Raw genomic sequence first — 11,982 nt, 5'->3', positions numbered from 1 at the left:
GCGAAGTATAAAATTTTATTGCGCGTCCGTATTGCTAACAAACTATTAAATCGAGTGGTGAATAATAAATCGTACGCCCTGAGAGTGTGTATGTGTGTGTGTGCCCGTGGGTGGCCCAACCGAATAGAAGGAAACTTCAAGCTCTTTGATTTTCATTAAGAAAAGGGCTTCGCCAGCCACCTCGAGCGCACGTTGACCATGCCAGAGGAGAGGACAGCGTTAGACTGATTTTCTCGCCTCAATTAACATTGAGTATGCGAGTTCTAGTTATTAGAAATGATGGCATTTCTGACTGATTGGATAGCTTAAAACATAAGCCAAATAAGGAAATTTAATTAGTGGACTCGATTATTTAAGAATATATGTATTTAACTGGCTGGAGAAACGTTGTGACATTTTTTATCACAGCAAATTGGCGTAACACAGTTAAATAAAATGGCAGATTAGATTGGACCGATTTGCATAATTTTGGAATATATTCAATGTGCTTCAAGGTTGTCGCATGGCATGTGTCAACGTAAGTCAAAATTTCAGATTGGTTTACTTCTTTGTTTCCGAGAAATTCGGCTTGAAAACTTGAAAAAAATGACGATTTTTTTATTTTTCGTGATTTCCAAATATTAATGTCAAAACCTGGGCTCTAACAATCAGAATCGAAAAAACTGAACACCGCATTAGATTCGTCTTGATTTTCTTTGACCAACTAAAGGGTTTATGTGTGCTTTACCCTCCGCAACCCTAGCTTATGAAATTGGCTCGAAAATATGCCGGTGGAAAGATATCTGGACTTTGAACGATTGTCTGGCTGAATTAGAACAACAGATTCAAAATGTGATCTCTAAGAACGAGGATAATTATTTAGACGGAAAGATTAATTTTATTTCGCGTGGCTGTAAAACGCTTAGCTAAGGAACGCCTTCAGCATAGCGCTCAAATTTCCTGCATGGGTGCGTATTATGGCACACAGCGCCGGACTGTGAATGGGCTGGATACGCACAATAAAACACAAAAATCCGATCCTTCAGGCGAAAATATATCGGATAGCCACCCAATTTATATGGAACAATAAAGTAAGGGTGAAAAATCTCGCAGAAATGATCAAATTTCGCTTCCATTTGGAGGATTTAGCCGCATCTTCACCTGTTTATTTTCGAGACCTGTTGTGGATCATCTCGACAATACAAATATCAGATTTCTCGCTGCCCAACAAAAGGGTGTAGGTGCGAAATCTGCAGCGAGAAAAGTAAGAGGATGCCTCATGCGAGCAGCAGATGAAAGGCGGCACTCGTCTCTGTATGCGCCGTGACTCACATCTTTTACGTATATATATATATATATATATATATATATATATATATATATATATATATATATATATAGTCACCCTCCTGAGTGAGTGAGGGGATTTTCACTCTCTCCTGATATCCTGGGAACAGAAAAGGTCCCATTTTTCGGGGAGAAAGGGAATTCAGGTCAGGGTTGCAGGTTGCAGCATCTCTTCCAATTTCCAACTTAATCGAGTCTGATGCGTGTGGAGGGTTAACAATAGGCTGTGAATTAGATGATCGTCCCTGGAGAAAATGAAAGTGTGGTTGATCGTTTTAGGGAAGCATAAGGGGAAAATTGATTCGTTCGAAAGTGAGAGGAAATCAGGATTTTTTTCCTTTAAAATGAAGTTATTAATAAATATATAGGAGTAGGAATCGAATAGCATATCAAAACCTTTTTTCTGTGCATCGAATTTTCATTTAGACATATCAAGTTAGCACGAATTATACAATTTTAATACTTCAAAGGCGCGCTTCAAGCCCTCAAATGTAAGTCAAAATTTTATCTAAGACTGTCGGAGTTCATCTATAGAAGAACACCACCCTAATTAGACTTAAATGCAAAACATTTTATAAGACGAAAAATGACTAGCATACTCATTCAAAGCATGAAATTTGGTCAGAAATCTTCCTTAATATTAAAAAACCATCTATAGAAAGAATGCACCGTCCATAAACAAGTTGTCTTTTTCGTTAAAAAAACCATCTAAAATCCCAATTTTGCTCATAATCAACTCGAAATATAATTTTATTTTAAAAAGATTGCTTTATTACTTTTTCATTAAAATTTTACAGCTGAGAGCATAAAAAACTTCACGCCAATAATTCAGACTCTATGAAATGTCATTGAGTGAGATTATAAACTGGATGAGTCCAGCGCAGCTTTCACTCGCATGCAAATCCTTAATGGCACCAGTTAATCAAACGGTGAGTGCGCTGTGCTTATAACGTTTATTCCTGGAAAACTACTTGCGACTTAACTTCACACGTAATTTTACGATTATTGCTGTCCAGCCATCATTTTTTTATTAACTCGAAATAATAAATTCGGGTACGCGTACAATAATAAAATGTGTGTTCTTTGTACAACCGCAATGGCTTAGCTGCTTCTTCACCATGTATTCCTAATTATTTTAACGCGCTGTCCAATTTTCCAAGGAGAAGAAGTGTGGTCGGAGCCATAAAGGAAGAAATATTATTATGATATTTCAGTAAAAATGCAATCATCGCAGGGCAGGTGAAGCCAGAGGTCGAAAAAACTGGCTGGGCGTTTATTTTTTATGGGCCGATTATCACAAAAGGAGTGAACTGAACTGCGCGGTTACCACCGCGTGATATTTCAAGAGCTGCTGCGGGCAATCGGGAATTCGGGGGCTGCGTGCCGCGAGGACAGCCACGAAAAAAAACCCACCCCGACGCGATAATCGGTGCAGCAGAATTGGAAAATATATCAAGCGAAAAGAAAGGGCAAGAGCTTCCAGGGGTAACAAATTAAGAGAAGTCGAAAATCATGGTGCGCGTGCAAGAACAGCCGCAGAGCATTTAATAAATACTCCCAGTATGCTCTTTACCTCTCTGTCTGCCGCTTTTCAAAAATAATTGCCGAGAAAGGGAGCGAGAGAGAAAGAGAGCCGCTCTTTTGTTAAATTGGATCAATTGGTTTGGGCAGAAATATATTTAACCAGACAATAATTTATCTAAAGGTCGGGGCGCGCAGAGCAATTTATTTCACCGATAATTGAGTGTTATTGCCAAAGCGGGCAGAAAAGTTTTCAATGATATTGTGTATTTTACGTCTCGGTGGTCTGTGTTTACCCTCTTGAGATTGGATCGTTTCGTTTGGCTAATTCACCTATAAATTAGGAATTCTCAGAATATTTACTCAATGCATGGAATGCACGCTTGCGATGAAAGCTTTCATTTAGGGATGTTGTTGGAGCAAAATTAGTTGTTTTTTACCCATTAATGATTTCCTATAGAGAAAATTGTCAAAAGTGCAGGGGTTCCCATTGCTACACATTGCTAAAAATTATTAAAAAAAAACTTCCAGGTCAGATTCAGGTAATTTCTGTTGCAAACTTCGATGATATATTTTGTAGGCCTAATTTTAGTGACATCGCTTTTGGAATTAGCAACGGCTAGGACACATGATACTATATCTCAACAATAATTTGATCCTTTCGATTGATCATCTTTTCGTTAAAGTAACTTTTCTGCATGAAATGTAAACACCCTAAAAATGGGGGAAATAGGAGGAGTAAAGCATCAGGGTTGCGTCCCAAGGGAGGGTCTATTAAGGGTAGGGGTTTTGGAGAGGATCTCGTCGGGCTTCAATTTAATTGCTTTCATATTCGCTCTAATTGGCAACTCGCAATACATATCAAGGTGACCAAGATATCAAGAAGTATCTTTGGCAATCTACAGTTTACAATAATTTTTAAATTTGATTCCTAGAAAGGGATTTAACTCTTATTAGAAAAAGTGGTATCATCAAGAAGTGCCACTTTTCCGCGTAACGATTTGTCAGGGAACGATTGTGCATGAGTCGTCGTGTAAGGAGCCAGTGCGGCAACAGTATGACATGTGTAGGGCTCCCTTTTAACGCAAAGGCAAAAGCGCTAACAAAAGAGTGCACCCTGCAGCACAATTCATTGACCACACGTGTGAGCTGCGGGGGTGCATTGGAAAGCATTAATATTTGCCTCGGTCGTAGCCAAGTTTAAAAATAGGCTGATAGAATATTTTTAAATTATTATCACAAAGTGAAAAGTGCTTTGTTTCAGTCTCCTCTGTCCAGTCAATTTTCCCATTTATCAAGCCCCATGCGCATGCAGTATAATAGAGTGAGAACCCATGCACTGAACAAAGAAAGCAGAGTTCGCAGAATTCTAAACAAAAAGCCAAGAGAAGAAAGCAGTGGAACGAGGAACGAGAGAAACTGTTTGGCTTAATATTTCAGCAACAATCGACACCATTTTAGAAAATTTGGTATTGGAATTTCATTTGCTAACAACTTTAAGTAGTTTTAACCTCTTCCGAGGTCAAGGTCAGCCGCTACCCTCTTGATAAATTCATTGCATTCGTTTGAAACTGGCACCAAAATGGAGATATTTTTTACTCATTCTAAATATGCTACTTTATTTGAAATCACTTTATTTCATCCAAAAAGTGTCTTAAATATTAAATGAAATTATTTATTATGTGGTGGCTGCACTATATACGCGCCCACTGCTTTCTTCTCTTGGCTTTTTGTTTAGAATTCTGCGAACTCTGCTTTCTTTGTTCAGTGCATGGGTTCTCACTCTATTATACTGCATGTGCATGGGGCTTGATAAATGGGAAAATTGACTGGACAGAGGAGACTTTGTGATAATAATTTAAAAATATTCTATCAGCCTATTTTTAAACTTGGCTACGACCGAGGCAAATATTAATGCTTTCCAATGCACCCCCGCAGCTCACACGTGTGGTCAATGTATAACGATATGTGGTAAATTAAATAATGATTGTGATTTCCATATCCCCTGTCCCTACATTTTTTTTAATAAATCGCGCCGCGCGTACAACGAGTGAAAAACAGTGCGTGCAGAGTGCAGTGAGTGCAACCAGAAGGAGAAGACTCCCACACCTGAGCTGCGCGCGAAATAGGTCTACCACGGGGGGAAAGGTTGCGACCTCTCGCACGAAAGTCAGTCAGTCGCCCAATAACCTTTGTCCGCCGACCTTCTTGATGGTGTCAACAGAAGGCTTCGGCAAATGTTTCGTCCGTAGGAAGGACGGATTTAACAGAAGCTCGGTCACGAGTGAAGTAAGTTAAAAACTTATTCAAAACATATTTCTGGGCGGCTTATAAATTGAGCAACTCTCTGTGTGCTCAATTTTATTTTTATTTGGCGCGACTGACGGTAGACTTTGTGCGTTATTTCCCTCAGGTAGCCCTGGTGGGCTCCTTCGTTACCCCTGGCGCAGCCCCGTCTTTTGGTGGTCCGTTTCAGACGTTTAGGCTGGCACCTCCCCATCCTGAAGCGGTCGGCAAACAACACCTTGCCTGGACCCTTCGTGTGTAGCAGCTCCCTTCACCTTGCGCGACTACGGCACGGGAGACGTCCTCGGTTGGAGCGTCACCGTTCGTCGTCGTCGGCGCCGTTATCAACTCCTTCTTCACCCATCGTATAGATCGTCAAACGTTAAGTACAATATCAGACTCGTGTGCGCGCGTATTTTTCCGTATCTTCCGATTCCGAATATTTTTTTTCATTGAAAGGCCTATTCCCCAATTATTGTAAACCCCAAATTGTTCTATATCACAATTATTATTAAATTACCATTATCTCGTTACATTATCAATATTCTATTTAATAATAACTATTCTACAATTTAATTGTTTAATGTTTAATTTATCCGTATACACCAGCAACACTTTAACTTCATTTTAAAGGTCGAATTTCCACGAACTGAGAGTTGAGCTAATTTGAGTCCGGAGTTTGTTAGCTTAGTAGATTTTGAATAATAGCGACTTTTATGTCGTTATAAATGGCGCCCAACGTTAAATTATTTATTGAAGTTGCTGTGTGGTGATTTGGCGTGTTGAGAATTTAAGAATTTCGGCTATTGAGGATTTCTAGCGCAATTTGATGCGAGGATAAGAATGCGTAACGTTTGAGCAATTTTTATCTCTCATATCGAAGGAAAGTGCCAATCATCCCTCTGAATATTTATTGGTGAGTTTTTAGAACTTTATCGTTACATTTTTAGAAATTTCTTGTTGAATTTTTGTCATTCGTGTTAGAGATATTTAGATTTGTAAGATTTTTAAGATGGCACAAAGCATGGATTCCATTAAGCTGGAATGGGATCGCTTGCCCAGAGAGGATGTTGAGGCAGAATGCAAATTTCGTGGCATAGAGGGCGAAAGTTTGTCTATTCTGCGCGATAATTTAAAGAGCGCGATTGAAAATGAAGCGGCCGCAGCTGCTGCTCCTCTGAAAGTAGTAGGCAAAGAGGCAGTAGATGCAGAAGCTAAATCATTAGCTGAGTATTTAGTTTCGGTGAAACAAGCAGTCAAATTGTGTTGCGAATCGAAAAAATCAAGTGAGGCACGGAAGCTGAGATCGAGAATCGCGTATGCTTTCATGCGTATGCAGCGCATCGAGCTGTATGACGACAGGTTAGCCGACTCGATTACGAAGCTGAAGGTCCATTTGCAACAGAGTTTTGACTGGTTGCGAAGCGGAATATTAGATACTGAGGAGCCCAGCACGAGTAACGCAAAATCGCTTTTAGAGACATTAAATGATTCATTTGAGCAGCTAGATCAAATTGGTGCACCGAGCGATTTTGGGTTCGCAGCTGCAGCGCACGGGCCGCAAATGCAATACTTTGTTCCCGTGTCGCACGGTCAAATTCTAAATCAAGCGTCGTTAGAGAGTCGTCAAAATAGCGGCGTCTTATTGGTGCCAAATTGTAACTCGAAGCGGAGGATTTACACAAGGGATTGGAAAGTGTCATTTTCGGGCGAGCAGTCCAGTAAAAGGTCACTGGCTAGTTTCTTGCGGGAAGTCGAACTTAAGCGAAAAGAGAGCAATTTGACAGACTCCGAGTTTTGGGACACTGCCCATCATTTATTTGAGGGTAGGGCGAAGGCTTGGTTTCTCATGAACCACAAGAAGTGGCACTCGTGGGTGGAATTTGAGCCGCATCTGATTGCAAATTTCAAACCTCCAGATTATGATGACCGGTTATGGGATCAATTGCGTTCGCGCAGGCAAGCCCGCGACGAAAGGCTTAATTTGTTTTGTTCGGAAATGGAGACATTGTTTTCCCTGCTTAGCAATCCTCCATCCGAGCGAGAAAAATTGGAATTTGTAAGAAAGCGATTGGCCCCATATTGGTTGCAAAATCTGCCCTGGGGGGAAATTCACAGTTTAGATGATTTGCAAGGAAGAGGTTTGAGTTTGGAATCAGTGAAGCACTTGATTGACAAGTATAGAGATCCGCAGGCGCAGGAAGATCCTGTTGAGCCAGAATTTGCGTATAAAGTCAGTGAGAAAGCGGACAAGAAAGATGAGAAAGGGAAAGTTAGTGTGGCAGAATTGTGTTGTGTTGGTCACACGCCTGGTGAGATTTGCTGTGCTGCACTTTCGTACCGAAATGCAAGCGCGGGCGCTCGTTCAGGGGTTTGGCCGGCGCACGACAATTCGCAGCGTGCAAATGCGCACTTTTCTGCTCGCGCGCGGCAGCAGAATGTGGGCAGTAATGTTTCTAATGGGCAAACTTTGATTCACGCGCCACAGGGAAATGCATCGCAGCAGTCAAATCTCGCTGTTGCGGCCAAGGTGTGTTGGAACTGTTTCCAGCAGGGACACAGTTTCAGAAATTGCGCACAGCCGCGCAGGGGAGCTTTCTGCTGGGGATGTGGGAAAGACGGGATCGTGCGTAAAAATTGTATTTCTTGCACGAATTCAAAAAACCTGTCGGGGGTCGCTCGTCCGGTAGCGCAAAGCGACAGCAAACCCCAAAATGTGAGTCAAGTGCAAGGCGCTCAAACAAATCTTGGCAAAGGCACATCTGGAAACTAAGAACTGATTATGTTCGCGAAAAATTAGGCGGAATTTTACTGAAATGTAAAGGGGAGACGCTGAGCGAGAGTAGCGATGAACTGGAGGTGGACAAATTTGATAATAGATTATTTTTGCGTGTGAAAATATTGGATAATCCAGTTGTCGGTTTACTTGATTGCGGCGCTTCTGTTTGCATTTTAGGCAGGTTAGGCAAAGAGCTCATTGATAGATTAGGCATTAAAATTCAAAATTGTTGTGTCTCTCAAGTAGAGTTAGCTGATAAATCTTGCCAGCCTGTGTTAGGTCAAATAGATTTGCCGATTACGCTGTCAGACCAGAATTTCATAATTAAGTCATTAGTTGTGCCATCAATTGAAACTAGTCTAATTTTGGGTCTGAATTTTTGGTTTGAGACTAAATTTGTGCCAGACGTGAGCTCAGGTCAATATATTTTGGGTGGCAATTCAACCTCCTGCGATAGGGACAATGTGATGCCAAAAATTAGTTTAATTTCAGACTCTTTGCAGAACGATTTTGAAAATTTTATTGCTCGCATAAAGGCTGATTTTCCTAAAAATTTTGGTCGATGCAATTTCACACAACATCACATTGAGACAGGTGCAGCATCTCCTGTCAAGAGTAAACAATTTTATTTGCCCCCAAAATCATTAGAAATTTTGCACAAAGAGGTTGATAAGATGCTTGAGTTAGGCGTGATTGAGCCATGTGTCAGTCCATGGTCATCACCGGTTTTCCTTGTTATGGATCCGGACAAGAAGAAAGAACCAAGATTTGTTATTGATATGAGAGAAGTTAATAAAGTAACGGAAACGGATGCGTATGGAGTGCCATTAATTGCGAATATTATTGATAATCTCGCTAATTTTAAGTACTTGTCCACTATCGATTTAAAGAAAAGCTATTGGCAAATTGGGTTAGATGAGGAGAGCAAAGCCAAAACTGCATTTTTCGTGCCAGGCAGAGGACAGTTGCAATTTACTGTAATTCCGTTTGGTGCGAAGAATAGCGGCCCAGGATTTGTTCGCGTCATTGATCGAATTGTTCATAGTTCTTGGATTGCGAAATATGTACACACGTATATTGACGATTGTTTCATCGCAACGCCAAGCTACGAGTTACATAAAGATGTCATTCAAGAATTTTTGCGACTGTTAAAGAATGCGGGAATGACTCCAAATTGGGAGAAAAGCAAATTTCTGAGGGAATCCATAAAAATTCTCGGCTATATCCTAGACCAAAATGGATTGCGGACCGATCCGGAGAAAGTCACATCAATTTTGAATTTGGCACGTCCGAAAAATGAAAAGGGTGTAAGACAATTTGTTGGCGTAATGTCTTACTACCGCCGCCTGTTTCCCAAGTTGAGTGAGATTATTGAGCCAATAGTGCGACTCACTCGTAAGAAAATTCCGTTCATGTGGGGAGAAGAGCAAGAAAACGCATGGATAAAGAGTAAAAATATACTCGCATCTGATCTTGTGGTTCGTTTGCCAGATTTCAATAAGCCGTTTATTCTTTCAACTGATGCTTCAGATTACGGTATTTCAGGCGTATTGTCTCAAATTTTTGATGATGGCGAGAGACCAATTTATTATGTTAGCCGCTTGCTAACTGATGCCGAGAAAAATTACCCCACAATGCAGAAAGAGGCTTTAGCGGTAATTTGGTCAATTGAGAAGCTTGAAGGTTACTTGTCTTATAATAAGTTTTTGATTGTGACGGATAATAAGCCTCTGAAATTTATTCAGGACCTTAAAAAGCCTAAAGGTCGCCTAGCCAATTGGAAGTTCAAATTGCAACAGTTTGATTTTGAAATTATGCATAAGCCAGGAAAATTGAACGTCGTTCCAGATTTACTTTCACGTTCTTTTGCTGATAACGTTAAAGTGGCGCAGTTAAATATTAGAAGTCCAATAAATGACCGGTGGTATGTGAATCTCATGAATGCAGTGCAGCAGAATCCAAGTAAATTCCCTTTGTTTAAAGTCGTGCAAGACAGACTGTACAAAATAGTTAAATCGTGGAATCCGATAGAGGATGCGTGTTACAAATTAGTCGTGCCAAAATCTACACGCAACGAAATAATGCAGAAAATGCACAATCCACCCGAGGCAGGTCATTTTGGTTTTTTCAAGACGTTCAATAGAATTAGCGAGCAGTATTATTGGCCGAAAATGAAAGCTGACATTTCCAAATTTGTAGCAAATTGTCACCAATGTCTGGCGCAAAAGCCTTGTCAGTCTGCAAGTGCAGGATTAATGAATTCACGCGTGGTGGATCGCCCCTGGCAAGTTGTTTGCACAGACTTGGTTGGTCCATTTCCAAGAAGCCTTAAAGGTTTTACTTATGTTTTGTCTTTAGTAGATTTTTTCACTAAATTTGTCATGCTGTTCCCTTTGAAAGACGCCACAGCGAAATCAGTATGTAACGCTATTGAGTCAGCTATTCAGCAATATGGTGCACCAGAATTATTAGTACAAGATAATGCTAAAATATATCACAGCTCAACATTTAAAGATATGGCTAGAAAATACAATGCTAGGTTACAGTACACTCCTCGTTATCATCCCGCGGCAAATCCGTCGGAGCGTACGAATAGAGTGTTTGAGACGATTTTACGTTGTTACATAAGCGATAACCAGAAGGAATGGTGCCGCAACTTGCCTCAAATTGCGTTTGCTATTAATTCTGCAGTTCATGAAACAACGCGATATTCGCCTTATTTCCTTTTTATGGCGCGACAGCCAACCTTTGATGGCTCAGTAGCAATTAAAGAGTGTGATTTTTCAGCGCCTAATTTAATTGAAAATTACGCAGCTAGATTTCCCAAGTTAAAGAAAATTCATGAATTGGTTAAGGTTAAAATGTTTGAAGCTAGCCAGAAAAATAAACGCCATTACGATTTGCGTCGTCGTCCTTCTGATTTCAAAATAGGAGATTTAGTAATGAAAAAGAATTACGCCCTATCAAAGAAAGGTGCTGGAATTACTGCCAAACTTTTGCCATATTTTGTTGGTCCGTATTTGCTTCAAAGACAAGTGGCAGATAATATTTTCAAGTTAGTTGATCCATCTAATCATTCTGTTAGTTTTGGGGAATTTCATGTGAAGGACTTAAAACACGCAGGCCAAAGACAATAATTTTTCCTTCTGAAAAATTATTCTTTCGGGGAGGGGAGTATAACGATATGTGGTAAATTAAATAATGATTGTGATTTCCATATCCCCTGTCCCTACATTTTTTTTAATAAATCGCGCCGCGCGTACAACGAGTGAAAAACAGTGCGTGCAGAGTGCAGTGAGTGCAACCAGAAGGAGAAGACTCCCACACCTGAGCTGCGCGCGAAATAGGTCTACCACGGGGGGAAAGGTTGCGACCTCTCGCACGAAAGTCAGTCAGTCGCCCAATAACCTTTGTCCGCCGACCTTCTTGATGGTGTCAACAGAAGGCTTCGGCAAATGTTTCGTCCGTAGGAAGGACGGATTTAACAGAAGCTCGGTCACGAGTGAAGTAAGTTAAAAACTTATTCAAAACATATTTCTGGGCGGCTTATAAATTGAGCAACTCTCTGTGTGCTCAATTTTATTTTTATTTGGCGCGACTGACGGTAGACTTTGTGCGTTATTTCCCTCAGGTAGCCCTGGTGGGCTCCTTCGTTACCCCTGGCGCAGCCCCGTCTTTTGGTGGTCCGTTTCAGACGTTTAGGCTGGCACCTCCCCATCCTGAAGCGGTCGGCAAACAACACCTTGCCTGGACCCTTCGTGTGTAGCAGCTCCCTTCACCTTGCGCGACTACGGCACGGGAGACGTCCTCGGTTGGAGCGTCACCGTTCGTCGTCGTCGGCGCCGTTATCAACTCCTTCTTCACCCATCGTATAGATCGTCAAACGTTAAGTACAATATCAGACTCGTGTGCGCGCGTATTTTTCCGTATCTTCCGATTCCGAATATTTTTTTTCATTGAAAGGCCTATTCCCCAATTATTGTAAACCCCAAATTGTTCTATATCACAATTATTATTAAATTACCATTATCTCGTTACATTATCAATATTCTATTTAATAATAACTATTC

General features: G+C 40.9%; 1 protein-coding gene across 1 annotated transcript; it reads left to right on the top strand.

Annotated features, from left to right (window-relative positions):
- The first annotated feature begins 6,460 nt into the window (after positions 1 to 6,460).
- Positions 6,461 to 11,442, top strand: LOC135938342 (uncharacterized). The gene has a single exon (XM_065481957.1). It carries the CDS (start codon positions 6,461 to 6,463, stop codon positions 7,904 to 7,906), a length of 1,446 nt encoding a protein of 481 aa, XP_065338029.1. The 3' UTR covers positions 7,907 to 11,442.
- The last annotated feature ends 540 nt before the right edge of the window (positions 11,443 to 11,982 follow it).

This window comes from Cloeon dipterum, chromosome 3 (genome assembly GCF_949628265.1).
Source record: "Cloeon dipterum chromosome 3, ieCloDipt1.1, whole genome shotgun sequence".
In the NCBI taxonomy this organism is placed as follows: Eukaryota; Metazoa; Arthropoda; class Insecta; order Ephemeroptera; family Baetidae; genus Cloeon; species Cloeon dipterum.
The sequence above is the reverse complement of the archived record's forward strand: the minus strand, read 5'-3'. Positions and strand labels throughout refer to the sequence as shown.